This window comes from Geotrypetes seraphini, chromosome 4 (genome assembly GCF_902459505.1).
Source record: "Geotrypetes seraphini chromosome 4, aGeoSer1.1, whole genome shotgun sequence".
Lineage (NCBI taxonomy): Eukaryota > Metazoa > Chordata > Amphibia > Gymnophiona > Dermophiidae > Geotrypetes > Geotrypetes seraphini.
The window spans coordinates 71,666,646-71,690,764 of record NC_047087.1 but is presented as its reverse complement, the minus strand read 5'-3'; the positions used below and the strand labels follow the sequence as shown (position 1 = coordinate 71,690,764).

At 42.6% G+C, this 24,119-nt stretch overlaps 2 protein-coding genes across 8 annotated transcripts in view; one reads left to right on the top strand and one right to left on the bottom strand.

The window, feature by feature from the left end:
• CRYBG3 (crystallin beta-gamma domain containing 3) overlaps positions 1-9,637 on the top strand; it is a 151,788-nt gene extending 142,151 nt beyond the window's left edge. The window contains 2 exon segments of the mRNA XM_033942906.1: positions 5,686-5,845; positions 7,549-9,637. Of these exon segments, the coding sequence (XP_033798797.1) occupies positions 5,686-5,845; positions 7,549-7,637 (249 nt within the window). The 3' untranslated portion in view covers positions 7,638-9,637.
• A 2,079-nt stretch (positions 9,638-11,716) lies between these two features.
• RIOX2 (ribosomal oxygenase 2) overlaps positions 11,717-24,119 on the bottom strand; it is a 36,905-nt gene continuing 24,502 nt past the window's right edge. The window contains exons 7-9 of one of the 7 annotated variants that reach the window (XM_033943600.1): positions 23,331-23,419; positions 18,691-18,798; positions 11,717-12,888 (exon numbers count right to left, since the gene is read on the bottom strand). In XM_033943600.1, the coding sequence (XP_033799491.1) occupies positions 12,730-12,888; positions 18,691-18,798; positions 23,331-23,419 (356 nt within the window). In that variant the 3' untranslated portion in view covers positions 11,717-12,729. Of the gene's footprint in view, positions 12,889-18,604; positions 18,799-23,330; positions 23,420-24,119 lie in introns of all 7 variants that reach the window. The other 6 variants (XM_033943597.1, XM_033943596.1, XM_033943599.1 and 3 more) reach the window with 6 other exon arrangements.

Below are 24,119 nucleotides of genomic sequence, written 5' to 3'. Positions count from 1 at the left end.
GGTTGGCAGAGAGTAACAAAAATTTGCTAAGTTTGCATGCGCCCATCGCTGATGATAGCGATGGGCACACGCGCAGAATAAACGCAAAATACAAAAAAAAACAAAGCAAAAAGTCGAGCCGCCAGGACAAGTAACCTTCCCTTGGACAGCAAGAGAGATGCCCACACTCTCCCGCTGCCAAGCAACCCCCCCCCACCCCACAGCAGAAGAGATGCCCAATCTCTCCCACTGCCATGAAACCCCCTCCCCAACATCCTTCGGCGTCGGGAGAGATGCCCATGCTCTCCTGCCGCCATGCAACACCACACCCTCCCCTTGCAGTGGGAGAGATGCCCAATCTCTCATGCTGGCAAGAAACCCCCCCCCCACATACACACACACCTCTCAGCAGCAGGAGAGATTCCCTCACTCTCCCACCGCCATGCACCACCCTCCTCCCTAGGCCTCTGACAACCCCTGCCCTCTCCCCCTTACCTTGGTTAGATGGGTGGCTGGAGGGTTGCCTACTGCCTCCGGCCAGCTGACCCACCTCTTCAAAATGGTGAGCCTTTCCCTCCCCGGTGCATCCTGGGATGCAAAGGGGAGGGGCCTAAGACTCTGATTGGCCCAGATTGTTAAAGGCCCCCTCCTATGGGTGGGTCTTTATGTGTCTGGGCCTATCAGAGCCTTAGGTCTCGGGGAGGGGAATGCCCACCATTTTGAAGAGGCAGGCCAGTTGGCCAGAGGAAGTAGGCATCCCTCCGGCCAGCCATCTAAACAAGGTAAGGGGGAGAGAGCGGGGGTCGTCGGAGGCACATGGGGCAGGGTGTTGTGTGGCAGCGGGAGAGTGTGGGCATCTCTCCCGCTGCCAGGGGGGGTTGGGGTTGGTGTTAATGTAGCCAAACATGACCTTTTCCAAAAAGTTTAAATGATTTGAACCAATTGCTTCTATCTTGAACCATCTTCTGAGACATCCTGGACAGATGGTCCAGGAACAGCGACTCCACTTCCAATAAGCAACATGACAAAGCCATCCAGTGCTGTCTGTCCAGACAATGGGGCTGCAATGGGCTCAAAGGCATAAGCACTAATTCCTTAACGTAAAAGCTGCGAGTTGCATCCATTGACCAGCAGGTGGAGATAGAGAATACACAATTGTGAGTTGTACTATATAAGAGCAGAGTTCAACTGAAGCAGTTCAGTATTCTATATTTCTTTATCTCCAGCTGTTGGGCTGGCTGACTGCAACCTGCATCTGGTCCCAGTTAAGGCAGATGGTAGCTTTGGAACATATGAGGGGCATAATCGGAGGGATCTGGGTCCCTTCCCCTCTATGCTACTTCCTCTAGTGGAGCTATGTGCAGAAAAACTTCTTAATAATAGAAAATCAAGAACTCAGATAAATGGGAGAGTAGCATTTTTGTGAGAGAATTTGATTCAGGCAGATGTGCCTTACTGGTAAGGTTGAATCTCCTATTTTGCTCCCTTCTAGCCATCCCAAGGTAGCCAGAAATGAATCTTGACACCACAACCCTTAGTTTCTTTCTCAGCATAATTGTTCAAGTCAACAAGCATGTCTCCTCTGCCAGCATCTATTCTGGTGAATGCCATTTTTAATGGAAGCACTGGCAGGGACCAGGAAGCATTTTTCCCAGTGCAGCTCATGTCAGGGGACCTTATGGCAGTGCTCTGTGTGCCACAGTTTCCATGGAGCCATTGCAGGCAGGGGTTAGAGAGTTGGGGAATGAGTTACTGAAAATCCGAGAATGTGTAAATCCAGCCTTGTTGCCAGCCTGTGATTTTCTTTCTGAAATCAAAGGAACTACACTTCCCCCTCCATATTTGCGAATTCTGTATCTACGGATTCGGTTATTCATGATTTTTGACAATAATTTTTTTTTTCATTTTTCGGGCTATTTATAGCCCTGTAAGCCCCCCCCCCCCCATTAAGCCTTAGGGGCTTACAGGGCTAAAAATAGCCAGGGGAAGTGGGGGATAAGTGCAGAACCGGCCCAAATATTATTTGCAGTTTTTTCATATTTGCGGGCCGACTCTGCCCCTAACCCGCGAATATGGAGGGGGAAGTGTATAGCCATGTTGACTCCCTGTGCTCAGGGCTCTTCAATTAGGTTCAAGGTGCTCTTTTAGTATGAGTAATGATGCAAATGTACAATTCTTGGCTAGGAAGGAGGGTGTTCCTTTGGAGGATGTTAATCTCTTTTTCTGCAGAGTGTGCGACTACTGCCTTGGGCTTATCTTTTAAAAAAGAGCTAGGGCTACACAGAATCTTCCATCTACATCTAGGGCTTTGCAGGACCCTGTCTCCTTAAAGTGGATTTGGTTGGACCACTTGGCGGAATCAGACTTGGGGCCAGATTCTCAAAACTTACCGTGCCTTTAACGATGGCCCCTAAACCGACTCCAGACGGTTTAGCATGGCAGTATTTCACTGCACGATTATCAAAACGGCTCACTGTGGTCTTTTTTGAGCAATGAAATGTATTACAACAAGGTCATAAATATTAAAATGGTAGTAAAATGGACTCATTAATATTTAAACGACACAAAACTCTCCAGTAGGGTTAGAACTGTTGAGAAATGCAAAGATCTACAAAGTGACCTGAACAAGCTGGGTGAGTGGGCAAAAAGATGGCAGATGAGCTTCAATGTAGAGAAATGTAAAGTCTTGCACATAGGGAAAGGGAATCCTATGTACAGCTATACGATGGGAGGGAGGGTAATGGGGGAAGGCAACCTTGAAAAAGACTTGTGGGGTATTGGTGGACACAACGATGAAGCCAGCAGCACAATGTGCAGCTGCCTCAAAAAAGGCGAACAGAATGTTGGGCATTATCAAAAAAGGTATCACTACCAGAACGAAGGAAGTTATCCTGCCGCTGTATAGAGCAATGGTGCACCCGCATCTGGAGTACTGTGTCCAGTACTGGTCGCCGCACCTTAAGAAGGATATGGTGATGCTCGAGAGGGTCCAGAGAAGAGCAACAAAAATGATTAAGGGCATGGAAAACCTTGCATATACCGAAAGGCTGGGGCTCTTTACCCTGGAAAAGCGGAGACTTAGAGGGGACATGATAGAGACCTATAAAATCATGAAAGGTATAGAGAAGGTGGAGAGGGACAGATTCTTTAGGCTATCAGGGACATCAAAAACAAGAGGGCATTCAGAAAAACTGAAAGGAGACAGATTCAAGACGAATGCTAGGAAGTACTTCTTCACTCAGAGGGTGGTGGACACCTGGAATACGCTTCCAGGAGAGGTGATAGGACAGAGAACAATAATGGGTTTCAAAAAGGGTCTGGATGACTTCTTAAAGGAGAAAGGGATTACAGGGTATAGATAGAGGGGTACTATACAGGGTACTTCAGGATTAGGGCAGAAACAATTCAAGTGGGAACTTACAGGTCAAGGACCTGAGGGCCGCCGCGGGAGCGGGCTGCTGGGCACGATGGACCTCTGGTCTGACCCGGCAAAGGCAATACTTATGTTCTTATGTACTCCAGGTGATTCTCCAAGCGTGGCGCTGGCTTTTGACAACCAAAAATTACCGGTTAGTCTAGAGGTGTCGGTACTGTGACAAGCGCATGTGTTTCTGGGTGTGGCTCATGATAAAATTTAAAAAAATATATACACCATTCACATAAATTATAGTTGTATAATAGTTTCGGGGAAAATAAATCTCAAAAGCATGCATCTCGGTTGCATGTTTAAAGGCATGTCTTATGCATGCTTGTTGAAAGCCGACACTTGCACCTTCCCTCCCTTCCCCTCCATTCAATAGCACTGGCACATCTATGATTGACACAAGTCGCATGTGATGCACATCCTATGACATGCATATTTTGTGCTCCAATAAAACACGCCCACGATATGTGTGCCTATGGTGTAGCTTTTTCCCTGGCACATGTGCACATTTACGCCTCTCCGTGGACTATCCTGTGCATGTGCCGTGACTCATCTCATGTAAATTTGGAGACCCTCCGTAAACCTCCACAAATCTTATTTGTATGCATGGTTCTTCAAGAATGACTCATCTTTTTGAAATCATTACATTTACAGCCATGATAGCGGCCCGTTAGATTATACCGGCGATATTAGAGAATCCATCCCTTGGAGTCTGTGGCCTCCATTGCTCCTTTTGTTACTTCTCCAATCTGCTTTCCCTTCTTGGCTCTAAATTTTCAATTCTAAGGGAGCACTTGAATGGGAGGAGCTCTGGGCAGATAAAGGAGCACATTTTGTTGCTGTTGAGACTGTTTAAGAAAGAGGAGCTTCCAGTTCTTATTGCTAAATTCCTGGAAGCTATTATATTTTTGATTCTTTGACTCAGGTAACTATGATCCTTTGATCCTATTTATGGAGGGCATTAAGAAACCTTCCAAAGTCTTTCTGATGCATCAGTCCATCCAGGCTCGTATCGGTGCTGAGTGAGACACTCATGAAGCAGGGTTCCAAGCTGGTCAAGCCATGTCTAAACTGTATCCATTTGTATCCAAAGAGGATAAGCTCAAGCAATCTTAGATACCTTAGTGAATGTGGTCATCAAGAAAACTGCCATTCCAGAAGGCAGAGCTGCTCTAAAGGATCTCCAAGATCACAACACATAAGCTACTTTAAAGTAGTGGCAGTCACTTTCCAGGATAAGGTGTGCCGTGCATATGTGGCTAGAGCGAATCTTCACTGGGTTCAATATTCATCTGATCTGCGGCCAGAGGATGAGTCTGGGCACCCAGAGGATTTTGCTAATTGAAAGACCAAGCTGGTGTATCTTGCAGATTACATTTTTGATTTGGTTCTAGTGTTCACTTGCAGTATGACCTTAGCAATCAGAACAAGGTGGTTACTGTGGCTCAGGAATTGGTTGGCAGATGTGACCTCCAAAGCTCACCTCAGCAAACTCCCCTTTAAGGGGAAGTTGATTTTTAATGAAGATCTTGAAAATCTAATTAAAGGTCTGGGAGAGACACAGCCCCAGAAGCTTCCAAAGAATATGCTCAAGTCTTCTTCTCAGAATCCGCTGAGACGGCTGTGTTTTAGAGAAGTACTATAAGGCTTCAACCTTAGAAGTCTTTTCTTTTATAATGATAAAAAAGAAAGTACTTATATGAATTGACAGATGTGCTTCCCAATGATGTGGTCTCTGGTACATTAAACATCACACATAAATGAAAATGGTAAAGATAGTGAAAACTATTTGTTCTCATTCAAACATATAACTTTCTGGAAATAAACATGAGGAGAGAGACCTTCAAGGAGGCACCTCCTGTGAGATTTTACCTGCCAAACCTTGCATTCAGACTTCTAGAGTGAAAATGATGAGCTGCATAGTTCTGAGAATGGATAATTTCTCTCATATAATGACCTTGTGTTTATGTTGGTCTGAGTGCAGATTTTGTGGAGACATTTGCTGCAGTGTTTCAGTGTTCTGTGATGCCAAATATTTAACTAGTAGGATAGCTAGCAGGCATTGTCCCATCCCAGGTTAAAATCACTACCATAACTGAGCTCTGGCTCATATTCTGAAGCGTTTGACCCTTGGCAGTCATTGGATATGATTCTGCACTCGGACCACATTTGGTTTTAGCTGAGCATCCACTTTCTGCTTTGCTATTGTTATTCTTGACACTGAATAATATGTGGGAGTAGCAGTAATCACAGCGATACTTTCTTTTGTGTAAATCCCCTAGGTCACTGGTGCCTGCTTGGATGTCATAGGTGGCCGGGAAGCACCAGGATCTAAGGTAGCCCTGTGGATCGAGCATGGGAAGCCAAGACAGAAGTGGAAATTCCATAAGGATGGCACAATATCCTGCTACTTAAATGACCAACTCCTTCTAGATGTGAAAGGTGAGTGTGACGTAGATTTGTACAGAAGGACATCATTTGGTCCCATCTTCACCCCATCCCCCTTCAATTCTTTTCAAGCCCCATCATATTGCTATTGTCCTCTCACCATCCTTGCAGATTTCCTGTTATCTCTGACCCTTTATGCTCCATATTTCATTTTTTATACATTAAAGGGGTAATTTTATAAAAGTCATTTTAGCACTTATATAGGGCAATTGAAATGGGCTTTTATAAAATTAGATCAGATGTACAAGTAGGCAAATTGGCATGAACTTTCTCTTTACTGTAAGTATTGGCAGGGAGGTTGTGGTCTGAGCACGTGTCAATTATTGCTCTAGGGCAGGTGACAGGAAGGCAGTATAACAGTTGTTGCTTGTTCTTACCTGGTTACTACTGTCTGCTGTCCGTAATGATACAGAATGTACTGCACTCTATTCTGTAACTAACAGAGACATTCATTATCCAAAAATGCACATTGAGGAAAACAACAGCAATTAATATAAACTTGGCAAAGTGGAGCTTTCATTTTATTAGATAATGGAAAAAAACAACAACAACATGTTCTCGCTGTACAGTGTGGGTGTGAACCGGTAGCTGTGGTATGCTGGGGGAGGGGGGAGCGGGCTGAGCCACAGCTGCAGCCGACAGCGGCCAGTCCCTGGGGCTGATGGCTATAGGAGCAGCAGCTGCTCCTCCTATGACCAGAAAGCTCAGTCTGCAAAGAGCGAGCCAGCAGGACCCTTTGTTACTAAATTCAAAGGCAGATTATTTTTCAGTGTATTACATTCTAATATCTTATGCAACCAATCTATTAAGAGAAATGGTAGTGCAATCAAAAGGTAAGGTATTCAGGAGTCAGGACTGCCCTGGGCCCAGAATTGTGCATAAAGAGCAATAAAGGAAATTGAGATTTATATTAGCACACCAGGTAATGATGAGAATTTAGACCACAGGAAGATGTGAGATTTCAGATTCACAGTTTGCTTTGTTAAGAGAGGCCACCCATCTCTTTACCCTACCGGTATTTATTTATTTATTTTTTAAATTTATAAACTGCTTAAATCTAAGCGGTATACATATTAAACATACATATTTGTGAAAACATACAACACAATAACATGTAGAAAGTACTTTCTCCGGAGACAAGCAGGGGAGATATAGTCACATTTGTTGGTGAAATCCTTAGACTGATTATTATTATTATTTTTAAATTTGTGTGTGAGAGAGAGGGAGAGCTGTGATCTGACAAAAGCAGCTAAGAAAAAAAACTGAGTATCAAGAGGAGGGGGCCACTGAAGGCGGGAATTCCTGCACATGCTCAGTAAGCCAAAGGCTTACCGACACACAGGATCAGTCTGAGGACTTCACCAACAAGTGTGACTAGATTCCCCTGCTGTCTATGGAGAACCTCTGTTACAGGTAAGCAACTGCACTATATCATTTGCACAATTAAATTATTGTGGTCAGGGATTTATATATTCTGGTAGAACAATAAAATCCCAGTCCATTAGATACTCAGACTATTGTGATGTATAATGTCATGCATCTGTCTGTCTGCTGCACTTTTTTCCCAGACCATATAGTCTCTGCTCACAAGACTGTTTGCTGGAAAAGTTCATTCCTGCCAACAACACAAGTTAGAACTGGTCTGTTCATTCATGTTTTTCAGGACTAAACTGGTCTTTCTGAACTTTGATTTCTAGGAGGCAAGTATTACGACAGGAACCACATAGTGGTGAATCACTCCCTGGCAGATAAACTTCTGCAGAAATGGACTATAGAAATATTATGAGACGGGTGTTGTACGTATCAGGATTCACATGGGTAATCATCTAGACTGAAAGGCTCCAAACCAGTGAACTACAACAGCAAATTTGGGATTTGGCTCATGCCTTTTCAGAAGTAGTTAAAGGCACAGAACAGCTGGGTACTTCTCTGTCTCCTGAAGGCTCACAAGCTAAGGTTGTACCTGAAGCCATAGAGATACGTTCCATGATCACAAGTAGCTGCAGTAGAATCAGACTTCACACACATCTGGACTATGACCTCTAAGCTCCAGCAAATCTAATGCAGCTTAACCCTTTGCGTTGGTTAGAATTCATTATTTTTGAATTTGGGGCACAAAAGCGCTGAACTCTCATTTTGCTTATTAGAAAACAAACATTTTCAACAGCTTCTTGTACGTTTTATTGCCATTCTAAGGAGACTTGCACCCTGGAAGTTGTACCAGAACTCCCCAATTTCACTGCTGTCTGGTTTATCAGGCATGAAGCCACTTTACACCCACAGAATGAGTACTGTACAGAAGGTTGATGAGTGATCTCAGGGGAAGGAAACTGGTCTCTTACCAGAGCAGTGGGCAATACAGCTCCTTAGTTAAGTGCTTTGCTTTCCCTGGGACTCAAGGTCAGTCACATCTGTTTTCTGTTCTAGTCCCCACTCTTATGATCTAGCACCAGAGAACAAGCTATTAACTTGTATTCTGCAGCACAAAGCAGGTTTGGGGACTTAAGAACCGGGGGAAAGACTATGACAGAATGCCTTTGCCTAAAGCACATGCTGAATAGGCACTTTCAAAAGCAAACACGGGTGATCCTGACCACCTTACCTACCTCAATGCAAGTACAAAAGTTCATTAATGAAGGATTTCCACTGTGGCCATGCATCTGCCAAGGTCCAAGGGCTGGGAGGAGAAGGAAGGTGAAATATTTTCTACTGTGCTTCGACATAAGCAAGCTGAGGTTCTTTCTGTGCATGAAAATCAAATACTACTTGAGATTTAGGCTACAGAAACTGCCCTGACTTCAATGCAAGGGGGATAATAAAAACAGAAGAGTTTACAACTCTACCCACAGTAACGGTGCAAGTAGCTGGGCACAGCCCAAAGAGAATGCAGGGTAGCTCTGGCAGGTGTCTGACCACACCAGCTCCTTCATAAGCACTGACAAGGAGAGGAAAGGCAGCAAATACCAGGACAAGGTCTGCTTTTCCAGCTGCCTCAGATAGTACTTGTTTCAAAACACTATGGATTTCTTCTTTTAAAAAAATGCACTTAGTAAGTGTACAGCATGAAACGATTATGAATACAATCATTTGTGAAAATAAAAGTACAGAAGGGACATTGAAGCAGTGCAGATTACTGGGTTTCTGGAAGGAAAGATCATTGTACGCTCAGTCCGTCTTCTGTTTGTACTGATTAAAGCCTCAGGACATCTCTTGATTGTTGAAATGACTCCTCTGTATTAGACACTTACATGCATGCACTAGTGATTTTCTCTGTTGGGCTTCAATATGCTACAGCAGAGCCTGGGTATGGAGAGGTAGGCAGCATATCAAATACTACAAGAATCCGGCCTATGGGGAGGGAATATACAAGTTTTCTCTTTGTTCTGTAAGTAAGGACGCCTGTGCTGGGGGACTGGGCTTTGAATCCCCCCAATGGCTCCTGCACTACTCACAACCGCAGGCAAGTCATAGGATGAGATTTAATACTCGGCCTACTTCATGCACTTTACAGTATATAAAGCAATATTGATTTTGTGTAAACTAAAACATTGAACTAGAAATGCCTGCTCCTTCTGGGAGCTACTGGTTTTAGTGTCGGGGTAAAATTCACACTGTACAGTACCAATGGCTTTACCTTTGAGTGCAATTCCATAGCTCTCTGTAACAAATTTTTATAAGTATATTTTATTTTACAAAACTCACGGTTGTCCTTGTTTTGTGCATTTCTTGTGGCAAAAAAAAAAAAAGTATGTGTGAGGAAATCTTAATCTTCAGATGAGACCATCAGTTATGAAATACTCTTAGGAAGCGAGGACCTCACAGGATTAACTCTTTCTTTATAGCATTTACCAAGCTGGCTCAGTGGTAGTGCTATGGGTTGCTATGTGGAAGGGCTGGGATGCTGTGGAGGGGCCCATGGTGCAAAATGCTTACCAAGAAATGGAACACCATACTCGATATACAAACCAGCTCTAAAGAATCTAATGGAAGTTTTATCAGCTTACAGCTTCTTCCCTCACTTATTTGTGGAGACAGGATTCTTGCTCTGGCTATGGGTTACCATATTTTTTTCTCCGTGAAACCTCGGACACATGACTCCACCCTGTTCCACCTCCAGCCATATCTGGAGGGACTGGAGCATGCGTGGATGTGTGTGATGTCATCTGCGCATGCTCACAGGCCCTCCAGATGTGGCCAGAGCTCGTCAGGTTTTTGGAAAGTCTGGCCAGGAGCCCAGACAGTCCTCTAAAATGAGAACATGTCTGGGTTGTCACAGATGTTTGGTAACCCTACTCTGGCTCCTCTATAATAGGGATGGGCTGTTTAAAACAAATATGTGAGAATACCTGCCTGCTTGTCCTGGGATAAAAACTAATTAGGTAAGTGGTCACTAAATCAATAATTGGTGTTAACAAGCACCTAATTGGCAGTAATTATGCATTACATGTGGATTTGCCCTACCCCCTGTTCCATAACATGTATGCATACAACTCCAAAAGGGGTGTGGCCAAGGGAGGGGCACAAGTGAGGCAAAGGCATTCTAAGAAATTAGGCACATTATAGAATTGCACATTTCTGTGCCTGCCATTAGTTGAGCATGGGCATTTACACCGATTTTCGGCAGAGCTAAGTGCTCATGCCCAAAATTAGGTGTCAAATTCATGCTAAACTAGTATTTTATACAGGGCAAGCGTTGCAGAGCACCTTTCAAAGAATACTAGCTTAGTGTGGATCATGCTGGTGTCTCCTTTGGATGCCATGTACTGAATTCCCCACTGTGTGCATATGGGAGAAATTCTCAAAAGGTCATATAGTAACATAGTAGATGATGGCAGATAAAGATTTGTGTGGTCCATCTAGTCTGCCCAACAGTCAAATTCATTTCACTTGCTAAATTCCACTATAAGATGTTTTCCCCCTCTCTCCTGAGATAGGCAAGACCTGTACTCAGACTATATGTGTTTTAAAAAAATGTTTTAAGTGCTTTCTTGCTCCTGAACCATATTGCCGCACTCAGTACACAGGCCTTATAAGTCCACCCAGCTTCGACCAGTGCTCCAACATTGGAGTTACCATCCAAGCTAACCAGCCTATCTGGATCTATCTTGCCACCTATTGGACTCAGACTGTAGAAGTCCGGCCAGCATCAGCTGCTTTGCTGAGGCTGCTATTTAAGCACCATTCCTGCTCATCACAATGAAGTTATAGATCTAGCGAGTTTGTGTCATTACTGTCCTAAAGTTAGGTGATATGTGTGTTAACCACTAATTCTAAATTGGCAAGTGTATAAATAATTGCTCTCCTCTATAATAAAACCCTTAGTGCGCATGCGCAGTTGAAACGATGTGCTTCATGATCCTTGTCGCCACATGCGCAGTAGGAGCCTGCGGCGATTTCTCCATCGGCCTCTGTCCTCATGCACATAAGCAGCAATGGCTTCCCCCCTCCCACACCCAGGCCAGCCTGCACCTCGACGACTGGCAAATGGCCAGGCCTCTAGGGGTCAAGGCATCGCTGCCAGGCACACACACAGGAAGGAGCCAGAGGTAAAAGGGAGGAGAGCTGCAATCGGACATCTTGCCTGAGAGAGGCAGAAAGCCCTGAGGCTGCTCGGCCTAGCGGATGCTGGACATGGGAGAGAGACGGGGCCAGGGAGAGAGAAAGAAAGACAGACATACAGAAAGAAATGCCTAAGTCTACACATCTATTCTAGCACCCGTTAATGTAACGAGCTAAAAAACTAGTTACAGAATACTAGCGTAAAGTTCTAAACTAGGTGCCCTACCTTTAGGCACAAACATACTATGAGCTCAAATACTCATGCCTAAGTGCTGTCATTCAGGTACAAAACTGATAATGTTCTATAACTCAGACGCGCAAGTGCTAGGCATATCCCGACTGACCTTTGAGCGCTAAGGCCCAGATTTCGTAGCTGATTTAGATGCCTTAGTTATTTAACAAGCTTAATTGGCTTAAAATTAATTGCTAGTTAGATGCATAAATCAGTAGGTGCCTACCAGAACAAGGGCTTGGTTAAGGGCAGATCATGGGTGTGTTTTCTGTGTAGGCACCTAAAATTGACTTAGGCACCATTATTTAGGCTAAGAAAGCCCTGGCATAAATAAGGGGCTAAGGTTTTGATGCTTACTGGTGCCTAAGTCCAAGTTAGGTGCCACTAAATACAGTTCTATAAACTATGACTAACTGAAGACTGGCAGCTGCTAAGTGCCACGTTCCTCAGTGTCTATTTTGTATGCGCTGTTTAGAGAATTGGGGAAGGGGGGGACTGTGACCTTTTTAACAGCACACAATTAATGACACTCTGAAATGGAATAAAAAAATTTCAAATGAGAAACATGACATTTTCTGAGCGCCCAACCCTTTACCATAGTTCAAATAATAGTGGGAATTCCTAGAGAAAATCCCAGGATGCTAATTATACCACTAATTGTCTTCAAAAACGCTAAGAGGTCTGAAATGGTCAAGCCTAGCACAGGGTAAATGCAGTGTCTCACACAGGTGTGTATTGCATATGGTACTGAAGGCCAATGAATTTTGATGCTGTCAAATAGAAGTCTTGTTATCTGCTTATTCACATCTTTGGTGTCCTGTGCTTTAAAGTGTGTGCAATATTTAGACCCCTGAAACGTTAACATAAAGTTTTACAAAAACTTTAACTGCAGTTCAGTTACGACTTGTATTCAAACCTCCTTTTATTAATGTTAGAGAAATACTATTAAATAGTACAAACTTGTGTAGGCCTTATGCCTTTCTCCTGAGATCAGTAACCAGTAAGAAAAGAAAGCTTTTTCCAGCTCAGAATAGAAATGATCATTAATAATATTTTGTATGTACACTGCTGATATGTGCAAGTGTAGTTACAGCACTTCGATGAGACTTTCAGCCCAGAGTGCCAGTACAAGGCTCTGTTTATTGGAATCCGTACTGAGTTTCAAATCTTTAACCCAGACCACATCACTGTCCCAAATCTGTCTCAGAGCTTCCAGGTGAGAAAGAGGAAAGCGCAACCCATGGACCTACAAGAGAAATAAACAAAGAATTGGGCTTGGCATGAGACAATCCTTCTACATATTTGTGTCTTGGCGGGCAGAGATGGAGAATCAACTTCCCTGTTGACTGTTCAGTTTCATGAGGACAAATAGCGCAGCTCTGAAAACAATTATTACAAAACTTCCACAGAAGCATGGTGAAGTGTAGGCAGAAACCCATACTGAGGTTGATGCAGCAAGCCATGTGACTTCTGCCATGAAATTAATGAGAAAATATTCTGCAATGATGCAGCAAGCTAATGAGATTGATAATTCAAATGTGCAGAACTTGTGTGCTAATTGGGCAAAGCCTGCTGGACATATGCACACAAAGATTCTGTGGTAAGGATGCCTTCACTGGCCTTCACAAAAGTGCCAGCACATACCTACATATGAATGAGAATGATTTCTGTGTATATTAGCCTTGCAAAAATTTTGTGCCATAAAACTCTTGCAAGGCAGATATTCCGGTTAATGTTCTAAAGTTACAATCACTTGTCATTAAATCTCAGCCAGCCAGACCTGGCAATAATTTTTTTTGCACTGTGCACACAAGTAAAACCCCATTTACTTCTGTGCATAGTGGAGGAATACCCAATGGCCTCATTACCATTTATTTAATATAGGTTGCACCCATATCTACTGTAAGTTAACCCTTTTCTGAACCGTGTGGCCAGTAACGAGTGCACGAAACGCTCATTAACCATGCACTTCTGCCTGCAGTAGCTTTCTGCATTGACCCTACTGTGCTTCTAGGCCTCTGATATCAGTGTAGTAATTGTGCCATCTGCTGGCATGAATACAGTAGCTCTTCTGATTATTTTTTGCTAGGTCTTAAGTTATAGAAACCTCCAGCATTTTTCTTCTCTGTTCTTTACTAGAAAGGATCCCTATGAACCTGAGAGGAACAAGCTCTATCTGCTCTGAAAAGCAACATATGAACTTTAGTCCTAGTTACTTCCTAGCCACTCCGAGAAATCAAGGTTAAACTTGCATAGGTTTATTTTTTTTTAACCAAATATGTTTATTAAGGGGTTCTTAAATACAACAGTTACAAAATAAATCTATAACAACAGTTATAAAATAATTCTAATGAAAATAGAGACATCTATATCAAATACAACAATAATATTGATAATGATAAACCCTTTCATAAACTAAGAACCCCCATATACACCTCAGCTCCACATACTTTCTAAAGGACAACCTTTACCTGTTCTTACACTTTGCCATCGTGGTTTAACATTAGGTTTTAATAGCAGAGAATTTTGCAAAGTTGAGGAAATAGAAGTAACTTACATTTAGAAATGACAGCGCCTCCTCCAACATTCAAAACTGTGACAATTTGCTTTTATAATAAAAAGGCAAGGCAAATGGATGTTGCCACTTATATTGAATTCCTCTGTCTCTTAAATGGGTCAGTACATGTGGTCCCCACCTTACCATATTCAATTTTAATGAAACTTGGCATGTAAGTACCCTAGCTGGCATGTAAGTACCCTAACTTATGACACTAAGCCATGCAAAGTTTCAACCCCTAAAACCTGAAATTCATGTAATAAAAAATGCCTAAAGTAGAGGCCTTAAAATTTTTGTGCGTGTCATACAAAACAAATGGCATCTTCAAGGGCCTCCTGTACACAGAGTATTGCTAACATCAGCCTGAAATTTAGTCTACTGGTGCAACTTTTTGTACTTAATAAGCTTTTAGAGTTTTAAAAGTCTAGATTAAGTGCTCTTCTGAAATTGTCTAACTTTGTCTTGAATCCCAGGAGGGCGTTTTCCCCTAGAACAGCCTCCAGAAGAGCGTTCCAGTTTTCTACCACTCAGAATCTATCCCCTTAACTATAGAGAGTGCCCTCTCGTTCTCTCTACTTTGGAGAGGGTGAACAACCTGTCTTTATCTATTAAGCCCATTTCCTTCATTATCTTGAATGTTTCGATCATGTCATAAGAACATAAGAAATGGCTTCGCCGGATCAGACCCTAGGTCCATCCAGTCCGGCGACCTGCACTAGCGGAGGCCAAGCCAGGTGTTCCCTGCTGAGAAACCTTGTTTACTCGTATCCCCCAATGTGATTTGCGAGAAGGTGTGCATCCAACTTGCCCTTGAATCCCAGAATGTTGGTCTCCATCACGACCTCCTCCGGGAGAGCGTTCCAAGCGTCCACCACTCGTTGTGCGAAACAGAATTTCCTGATATTTGTCCTGGGCCTGGTGCCCCTCAGTTTCAGTCCATGTCATGACCTCTTGTCTGAGTCACATTTGACAATGTTGAGTCCTTTTAGTATTTTAAAAGTCTCTCTTCTCTTCTCGAGGGTGAACAATCCCAGTTTTCCGAGGCGTTCTTTGTAGCTCAAATTCTCGATACTTTTAACTAGCTTCGTGGCTCGCCTTTGCACCCTCTCCAGTAGGGTTATATCCTTCTTTAGGTAGGGAGACAAGTGTTGGACACAGTACTCAAGTGTGGTCTGACCATTACTCTGTAAAGCGGCATTATGATGTCCGACGATCTACTCGTGATTCCATTCTTTATCATGCCCAACATCCTGTTTGCTTTCTTTGCTGCCACTGCGCATTGAGCCAACGGCTTCAGGGTCCTGTCTAAAGCCGTCGGCTCACAGCGCAGCGGCAGCAAAGAAAGCAAACAGGATGTTGAGCATGATAAAAAATGGAATCACGAGTAGATCGGCGGACATCATAATGCCGCTTTACAGAGCAATGGTCAGACCGCACTTGGAGTACTGTCCCCTCTCAGTCTTCTCTTTCCAAGGGAGAAGAGGCCCAGTTTCTCTAATCTCTCACTGTACAGCAACTCCTCCAGCCCCTTCACTATTTTAGTCGCTCTTCTCTGGACCCTTTCAGGCAGTACTGCGTCCTTTTTCATGTACGGTGACCAGTGCTGGATGCAGTATTCCAGGTGAGGGCGTACCATGTACAGCAGCATAACCTTCTCCGATCTGTTTGTGATCCCCTTCTTAATCATTCCTAGCATTCTGTTCAGCCTTTTCACTGCTGCCGCCGCGCATTGTACAGATAGCTTCATTGACTTGTCAACCAATACTCCCAAGTCTCTTTTCTGGGGGGTGGGCTCTCCAAGTACCGCACCAGACATCCTGTATTCGTGTATAAGATTTTTCTTACCGACATGCATCACCTTCTTATCCACGTTAAACCTCATTTGCCATGTCACAGCCCATTTCTCGAGCATGTTTATGTCACATTGCAAGTCTTCACAATCCTCCTGTGTCTTCAGTACTCTGAATAACTTCATATCATCTGCAAACTTAATCACCTCACTCGTACCAATTTCCAGGTCGTTTATGAATATGTTGAAGAGCACGGGTCCAAGCACTGAACCCTACGGCACTCTACTCGTGATGCTTTTCCAGTCCGAGTATTGTCCATTTACGCCAGCCAGTTTTTAATCCACGTGAGTATTTCACTCTCAGTTCCATGGCTTGCAATTTTTCAAAGTAGTCGTTCATGTGGGACCTTGTTGAATGCCTTCTAAAAATCCAGATATACAACGTCGACCGGGTTGCTCTTGTCTATCTGCCTGTTTACTCCCTCGAAGAAGTGCAGCAAGTTCCTCAAGCAAGATCTTCCCTTGCTGAAATCGTGCTGGCTGGTCCTCATCAGATTGTGTCCGTCAAGGTGATCAATGATGCGATCCTTTTATATCGCCTCTACCATCTTTCCCAGTACTGAGGTCAGACTCACTGGTCTGTACTTTCCCGGATCTCCCCTTGAATCTTTCTTGAAGATCGGCGTAACATTCGCCACTTTCCAGTCTTCCGGAATCCTTCCTGATCGACAGATTGGTTATTAGTTGAAGCAGTTTAGCTATAGCCCCTTTCAGTTCCTTGACTACCCTCGGATGGATGCCATCCGGTCTCGGGGATTTATCATTTTTAAGTCCATCAATCTGCCTGCGTACCTCTTCTAGACTGACCATCAACCCTGTCAGTTTTCCATCTTCGTTTCCTGCATATAGCCTGTCGGCTTCCGGTATACACAATTATATTTTCAAAAGTGAATTTACACAATGTACAGATTCTGCTGTTACTTCAGTAGCAAAAAACAATAATCCCTATGTAATAATAAGAGAAGTTAGCAACAAACATGAACCTCTTTGTTAATAAATTATATTGTATTCAAATTTTTAATAGGTATACCCTTGGTGCGATAGTAAAAGCTATCGGGATGCTGGAAAAAAACAGAGTTCCAGGTTTAAACATGTTAAGCGGGCTTTTTTTCAAGCCCTGCTATGCACCATCATGGGTGAACACCCTATGCAACATACTCAATAGTGACAGTGTTCTTTTAAAAAAATGTTCATATTTGTTTTTTATTGTAAGCAACTTCTCAAAATTAAATGCTCAAAACTGGTGTGTTTCACAGTACTTATCTAACTTTTCCGCGTGCATTCTCAAAGTTCCATAGATCCCCCTCAGGACAGCTGTATCACTCCCCCTGCCCCTGGCTCTCTCACTGAAATTCTTTTAATATGGTCCCAGCTAAAAAAACAAATAGTGATCACTATAGTAGGTAGTGTGCGGATATTCTAAGGTCTGATGTAACAGAAATTTTGATGTTTGAGTCTTGAAGATTGGCGTTTTGTTTTTGGAAGCATATTTTTTGTTGGTTATTGTGTGATCTCTAAAGTGCCTGATAATGGAGAGTTCATTTTGCTGCTACTGAAGTAACTTCACACTATGCAAAAAAAACCACCAAAAAAGCTCCCCTCTTAGGGTATATACAAATCACTATCAAAAAACAATAATCCCTATGAAATAATTAAGAGAAGTTGGCAACGTAGGTAAAAGTAACGCCAGGAATTGAACTGTGAACAGACTTGATGGGGTGGGTCAGTAGAGTGGGCAGAGTTGGTGGGCTATAGCCCTTTTCTGCCGTCATCTTTCTATGTTTCTAGAAGTACATATGGAGTAGTTGCAGGTGATGCTTGGGACATTTCTGATTTAGTTCGGTTTTATGTGTTTTTTTGAATAGAAGGGTTTTTATTTCTTTTTTGAAGGTTTTGTAGTCTGTGGTCGAGGTCAATAGGTTGGAGGTCGAGTGTTGCAGCTCGAGTGGTTAGGAGGTTGTCGTACAGTTTTATTTCTTTTGACGTTTTTGGTTGGAGGGTGTGTGAATGGTGTGAAAGGTTTCCTCTCTGTGCCCTTTCTCATAGCCAGCTCCTCTCCCCAGTTTTTATGATCCTTTAAAACTTTTTCTTCATTCCCTTCCTAGTGCATCTGCTTGCCCCTGTAGCTGGCAAGAGGAATGACTCATTAGCCCATTAGTTTCCTCTGCAGTACAGGACCAGCCTCACAGTTGCAGAGAAAACTTGATGCGTTAAGCAGCGCCATTTCTCCTAACGGCTATGGGGAAAGAGGGATGCATTAGTAATACAGATGCCGGAATTATGCTGACAGAAGGAACATTTAAGGGAATTGGTGGGAGAAGGGTTGGCAAGGGGGAGCAGCTGGTAGAGTATGCTTGCTGCCCTAAGAATTGCCAATCTGCCTAATGGAAGTACCAGCCTTGATTTCCTGCTGTACTGTGACTGCGAACAAAAGACAGTCATTACAGATTCTCATTTTACCGACCCTGAAAAAGTCTCTTGAAAAAATAAATCTATACAGTGCATTGCAATTTTATCAGACTAAGTTAGTACACAGTTTTACCTTCTTGAAATTACCTGGCTCTTTCATTTGGAATTCAAGCAGCAGCATTACTACAGGAAAAGCTCTCTAAATGTTCAAATCTGAAACCTTCAAAACAAACCTCTGGAGCATTTTCAGAAAAGTGGCTCTCCTCAATTCCCATCATGTGAGTCTCTCGGCTGTTCTTTAGTGAGTGATAAACGTAAGCCATCATTTCTCGACTCTCTTCCTGAAGTGACAGGAAAACAGCATTAAGAGGATGTGATGAAAGAATGGCACACTCAGAACCAGCAACACCTTCATACCAAGGACACTAACAAAGCAGTCCTGAGAAATCAATGTTATCCAAGAACAGCGCTTTTCAATCTTCTCCTAGAGGTATATCTAAGCCAGTTGGATTTTCAAGATTACCACAATAAACATGCAGGTGTTATATTGAACATAACATAAGAATTGCCATATTGGGACAGATCAAAGATCCATCAAGCCCAGTATCGTCTTTCCAACAGTGGCCAACCAAGGTCCCAAGTACCTAGCAAGATCCCAAGTAGTAAAACAGATTTAGCTACAGATTTAACCGTTCCCCTTAATTGTACCCGTGACATCCTGTTTGTCTGTCTTGCCTGTTCAGATTGTAAGTTCTTTCGAGCAGGGACTGTTTTCTTATTCTTTGTGACTCTGCAGCGCTGCAAGTGTCTGGTAGCGCTATAGAAATAATTAATAGTAGTAGTAATAGTAGATTTTTATGTTGCTTATCCTAAGAATAAAGCAGTGGATTTCCCCAAGACGGCCATCCGTCTAATATTCGGACTAAAGAAGAGCGATCATGTTAGTCCATTCTACAAACTCCTTCATTGGTTACCAACTGAAGCACGAATTCTATTCAAATTCTCCTGCCTCTGCTATAAACTAATCTGGGGACTGGCCCCCAGCTACCTACTACCTCACTTCGAATTCCACTCCTCTATTAGGCCTACCAGAAACCATAACCTCTTTACCTACCCAAATATCATAGGTGTAGATATCGCACCTTCTTTGATAGAACATTCAAATTCCAAGCAGGTAGACTGCAAACTTGGACAGGCTACTTCACTTATGCTGCCAGAGAATCATATAGTATCTTTAGGAAAGAACTAAAAACCACATTGTTTAAGAAATTTATAACCTAACCAGACTTCTCCCCTAAAATCGGAGCCTCCTCCCATCCCAAGGAGTCCGTCTACCCTCTTCTGCCAAAATTTCTATCTTTAATTGTTACCAGTTTTTCCCACTGGTGCCCGTCCTTCGTTCAAATGTACCAAGTTAACAACTTACTTCTCATCAACATCTTATGTTATCTTTTTCACCTTCGCAGCCTTGCACCTTTGTAACTCAAAGCGCAATCTCCTTTCTCTTCTCCTACTTATGCTCTGAATATCGTCGACTGTATAATGCTACTCATTGTGAAACCATGTAATACACAGCCCTGTAACTCTCCTGTTACTATCACTTGATGTTCAATGCTATACTCTGTAATTCGCTATCTGTACAGTTTCTCTTCATTGTAAACCGCCTAGAAGTCGCAAGATTGTTGGCGGTATATAAGAATAAAGTTATTATTATTATTATTATTAAGTCATTTCAATAATGGCCCATGGACTTCTCTTTTAGAAAATTATCCAAACCTTTTTTAAACCCTGCTAAACAGATTTTACCACACTCTCTGGCAATGAATTCCAGAGTTTATTTCTTCACACAATGTGTAATTATTTTCTCCAGTTTGTTTCAAATCTACTACTTAGTAGTTTCATCACATGCCCTCTAGTCCTAGTATTTTTGGAAAGAGTAAACAGGCAATTCACATCTACCCTTTCTACTTCACTAAATATTTTATAGACCTCTATCATATTGCCCCTGAGCTGTCTCTTCTCCAAGCTAAAGAGCCTTAACCACTTCAGACTTTCCTCATAGGGAAGTCATCCCATCCCTTTTATCATATCTGTCGCCCTTTTCTGTAGCTTGTCTAATTCTGCTACATCTTTTTTGAGATACGGCGACCAAAATTGCACATAGTATTTGAGGTGCAGCATCTTTGTTTTCCATTCCTCTCCTGACAATTCCTAACATTCTATTTGCTTTCTTAGCTGCCGCCACACACTGAGCTGACAGTTTCAACGTATCCTCAATGAAACACTTAGATCCTTTTCCTGGGCAGTGACTCCTAACAAGGAACACTGCATCACATAGCTATAGTTCAGGTTCCTCTTTCCCACATGCATCAACTTTGCACTTGCTCATTTGAAGACTCACTGTGTTCAAATCAATCTTTTGTATGTTCGTTGTGCTAATCCTGAAAGCCTGACAGGCTAAGTGTGGCTCCACAGGACACTTGAGAAGCACTGCCCAAGATGATCTACTTGCTTAACAGGTTTCCCCCTTTTCTGTGCTTTTACAAAACTGCCTGAAAATAGTACACATAGGAGAGATCCTATAAATGGTGGCCAAAGTTTAGCATGGATCCTACCAGTATCTAACTAGTATTCCGCAAAAGGCATTCTACACAGAGCACCCTTTACAGAATATTAGTTTAGTGTGGATCTCATGTCTAACTTTGGGTAAGCCTGCTAAAATCATGTGTAAATGCTGGGTGCATAATGACTCCATTCTATAACACTGTGCCGAATTTCTGGGAATGACCAAGACCCGCCCATGCTTCTCCCATGGTCATACTCCCTTTTGAGTTGTGCATCACAAAATTTAAACACGCATGTAATAGAAATAGGGTGCAGTGTAATAAATGCCAATTAACACCAATTACTGATTAGTTAATGTGCCATGAACAATGAATGTGTGTGTGGACCTGGGATCTGCACCCAAATTTGAAGGATCTATATTAAATCCAGGGGATAGTAGGCTATGAGCTGATGTTTGAAGTGTCTCGAGGAAAGTAAAACAAGTGCAGCTCTTCAACAAAAGCGAGTGGTGCGGCATCATTATTGGCGTGTGAAGACAAAAAAAAAAAGAGATGGCAACATCATGAAGAGAGGGATCCCCTTCCTCCGAAGTAATACGACATCTTCATCAACACATGCAGGGGAATACGTGTTGTCTACATCAGTGGTTCCCAACCCTGTCCTGGAGGAACACCAGGCCAATTGGGTTTTCAGGCTAGCCCTAATGAATATGCATGAAGCAAATTTGCATGCCTATCACTTCCATCATATGCAAATCTCTCTCATGCATATTCATTAGGGCTAGCCTGAAAACCCGATTGGCCTGGTGTTCCTCCAGGACAGGGTTGGGAATCACTGGTCTACATGAGCAGAAGACAGCAATCTGCCTATGCTGCACATGACAAGGGGATGCTGACGTATTTTGAACAGCCTAAGCTTGCTAAAAATAGGAGGTAGTGGCTGCAGCCAGCAGCCTGAAGAATGAATAGGGATGATGGTCTGGGATTTAGAAAGAAAGAGAGACTAGTGCAATGGTCTTCACTAATTTATAAGTCGGAGCCACTTTGGATCCTAACGAACTAAAAGAGAGTCATCAAATATCTTCCCAAGCGGGGCCACAGCACTGCTAGTCAGCGGAAGAAAGACAGGAGAGGGAGGGATTATGATTGAAATGTTTAAATATCTCTGTGGCGTTAATATACAGGAGGTGAGTCTTTTTCAAAGGAAGAAAAGCTCTGGAAGGAGAGGACTTCTGATGAAGGTAAGAGGTAATAGGCTCAGGTAAAATCTAGGAAATATTTCTTTACAGAAAGGGTGGTGGATGCGTGGAATAGTCTTCCTGGTAGAAGTGGTGGAGATGAAGACTGTATCAGAATTTAAGATAGCATGGGACAAGCATGTGGAATCTCTTAGGGAAGAGATAGTGGATGCTGTGGATGGCAGACTGGATGAGCCATTTAATCTTTATCTGCTGTCATGTTTCTACATTTATTTATTTATTCGATTTTTCACCCGTCCTCCCAAAAGAGCCCAGAACGGGTTACAAAGTACATCCATAATAATCCAGACAGAGCTCAACTTCAAACTTTTATTGGGGGTATCCTCAAGGAGGTGGGCATTTCTAAATACATTCTCTTTGTCTACTAAGAAATACATTGTCCTTCAAGCATTGGGCTCTTTCTCCTATCCACTTCCTCCTTTCTGTCTTGAGCTTAGATAGGGAGGCGGAATATGGCAGAAAAAAGCCAAACAATGATAGCCATCCTAGGGATCTCTAAGAGCTGCTGGGCCTTGCACTGAAGAACAGTAGACTTAGTGCTGCCTGATTCGCCAGTTCGAATCGATTTTTCCCTCAAAAATCGGACTCACCGATTCAGTAACCAACCCCCCCCCCCCCCGCCCGCATGTTGATTTTTTTCAGTGCCGTATATAGAATTTGGTCCAAAATGGGTAAAGTCTTTCACTACACTTTTTATAGTTAGAATCAGAATCAAAGTGGTTTAGAAATTATATACAGGTACTTACTTTTGTACCAGGGGCAATGGAGGGTTAAACGACTTGCCCAGCGTCAAGGAGCTGCAGTGAACGAACCCAGTTGCCCTGATCCTCAATCCACTGCACTAACCATTAGGCTACTCCTCCATGCCACACTGGACTTTGAGAACCTTCCCCTGGGTTAACATTGGAAAAACACATTACAGCCAGGGTTTTCAAATGGATGGAACAAATATTGGTCCTTTGCACTTTCTGTTCCTTCTATCTTCTATTTGTTTCTTTTCTCTCTTACATCTCTATCTGTCCCACCCCCCATCCGAGATACCCTACTTACAGAACTGACTTGATCCGGTTCCAAAGTAATTAAAGCATAGTCCTTGAACTGTAACTTGATTTTACTCTCTAACTGCGGTACCTTCCCACCTACAAAGAGAACGTATACATGTATTTAGCTAAAGCACAGTTACAGTATTATCCACCTTACAACATGGTACCAATGTAAGATTTCCTCTTAGGGTTACCATATGGCTCTAGAAAAAAGAGAACAGATCGAGACATCTGGATTTTACTTCCATTGAAAACAATGAAAGTAAAAACTTGGATATCTCAATACATTCTCCTTTCTCTAGAGCTAATCTAATAGATCATGTCAAGACAGCAGATAAAGTCTATAACTTGTGAAGACCATATCTCTCCTTTTTAAAAAAGAGTACCACTGGCTATCTGTTAAATTTCATCATCCACAAGGCTTTGACACTTGCCTTTAAACGCTACAATCTGGTCAACCTGACTATTTGGGAAAATTATTAATTCCTTACAGGCCTACTCATAATTTGCGTTTGGCATCTGCTCATCAATTGACTTTGCCTCCGGTTCATTTGGAATTCTCTTCCACTTGTGATTCGCTCTGAACTTTCTTATGTAAAATTCAGATCAATGGTTAAGACTCATCTTTTTGTTCTAGCATGTCCTTGAAAACATTGGCAACTATTTAAACTTTAATTAATTTTAATTTTGGGATTTTTCTTCTTTTTGTTTTTCTATGTTTTAATGGCATTCCTTTCTCTTTTTATTATTTGTAAACCGTGCTGTTGTTAAACCGAAGTGCAGTCAAAAATTTTAA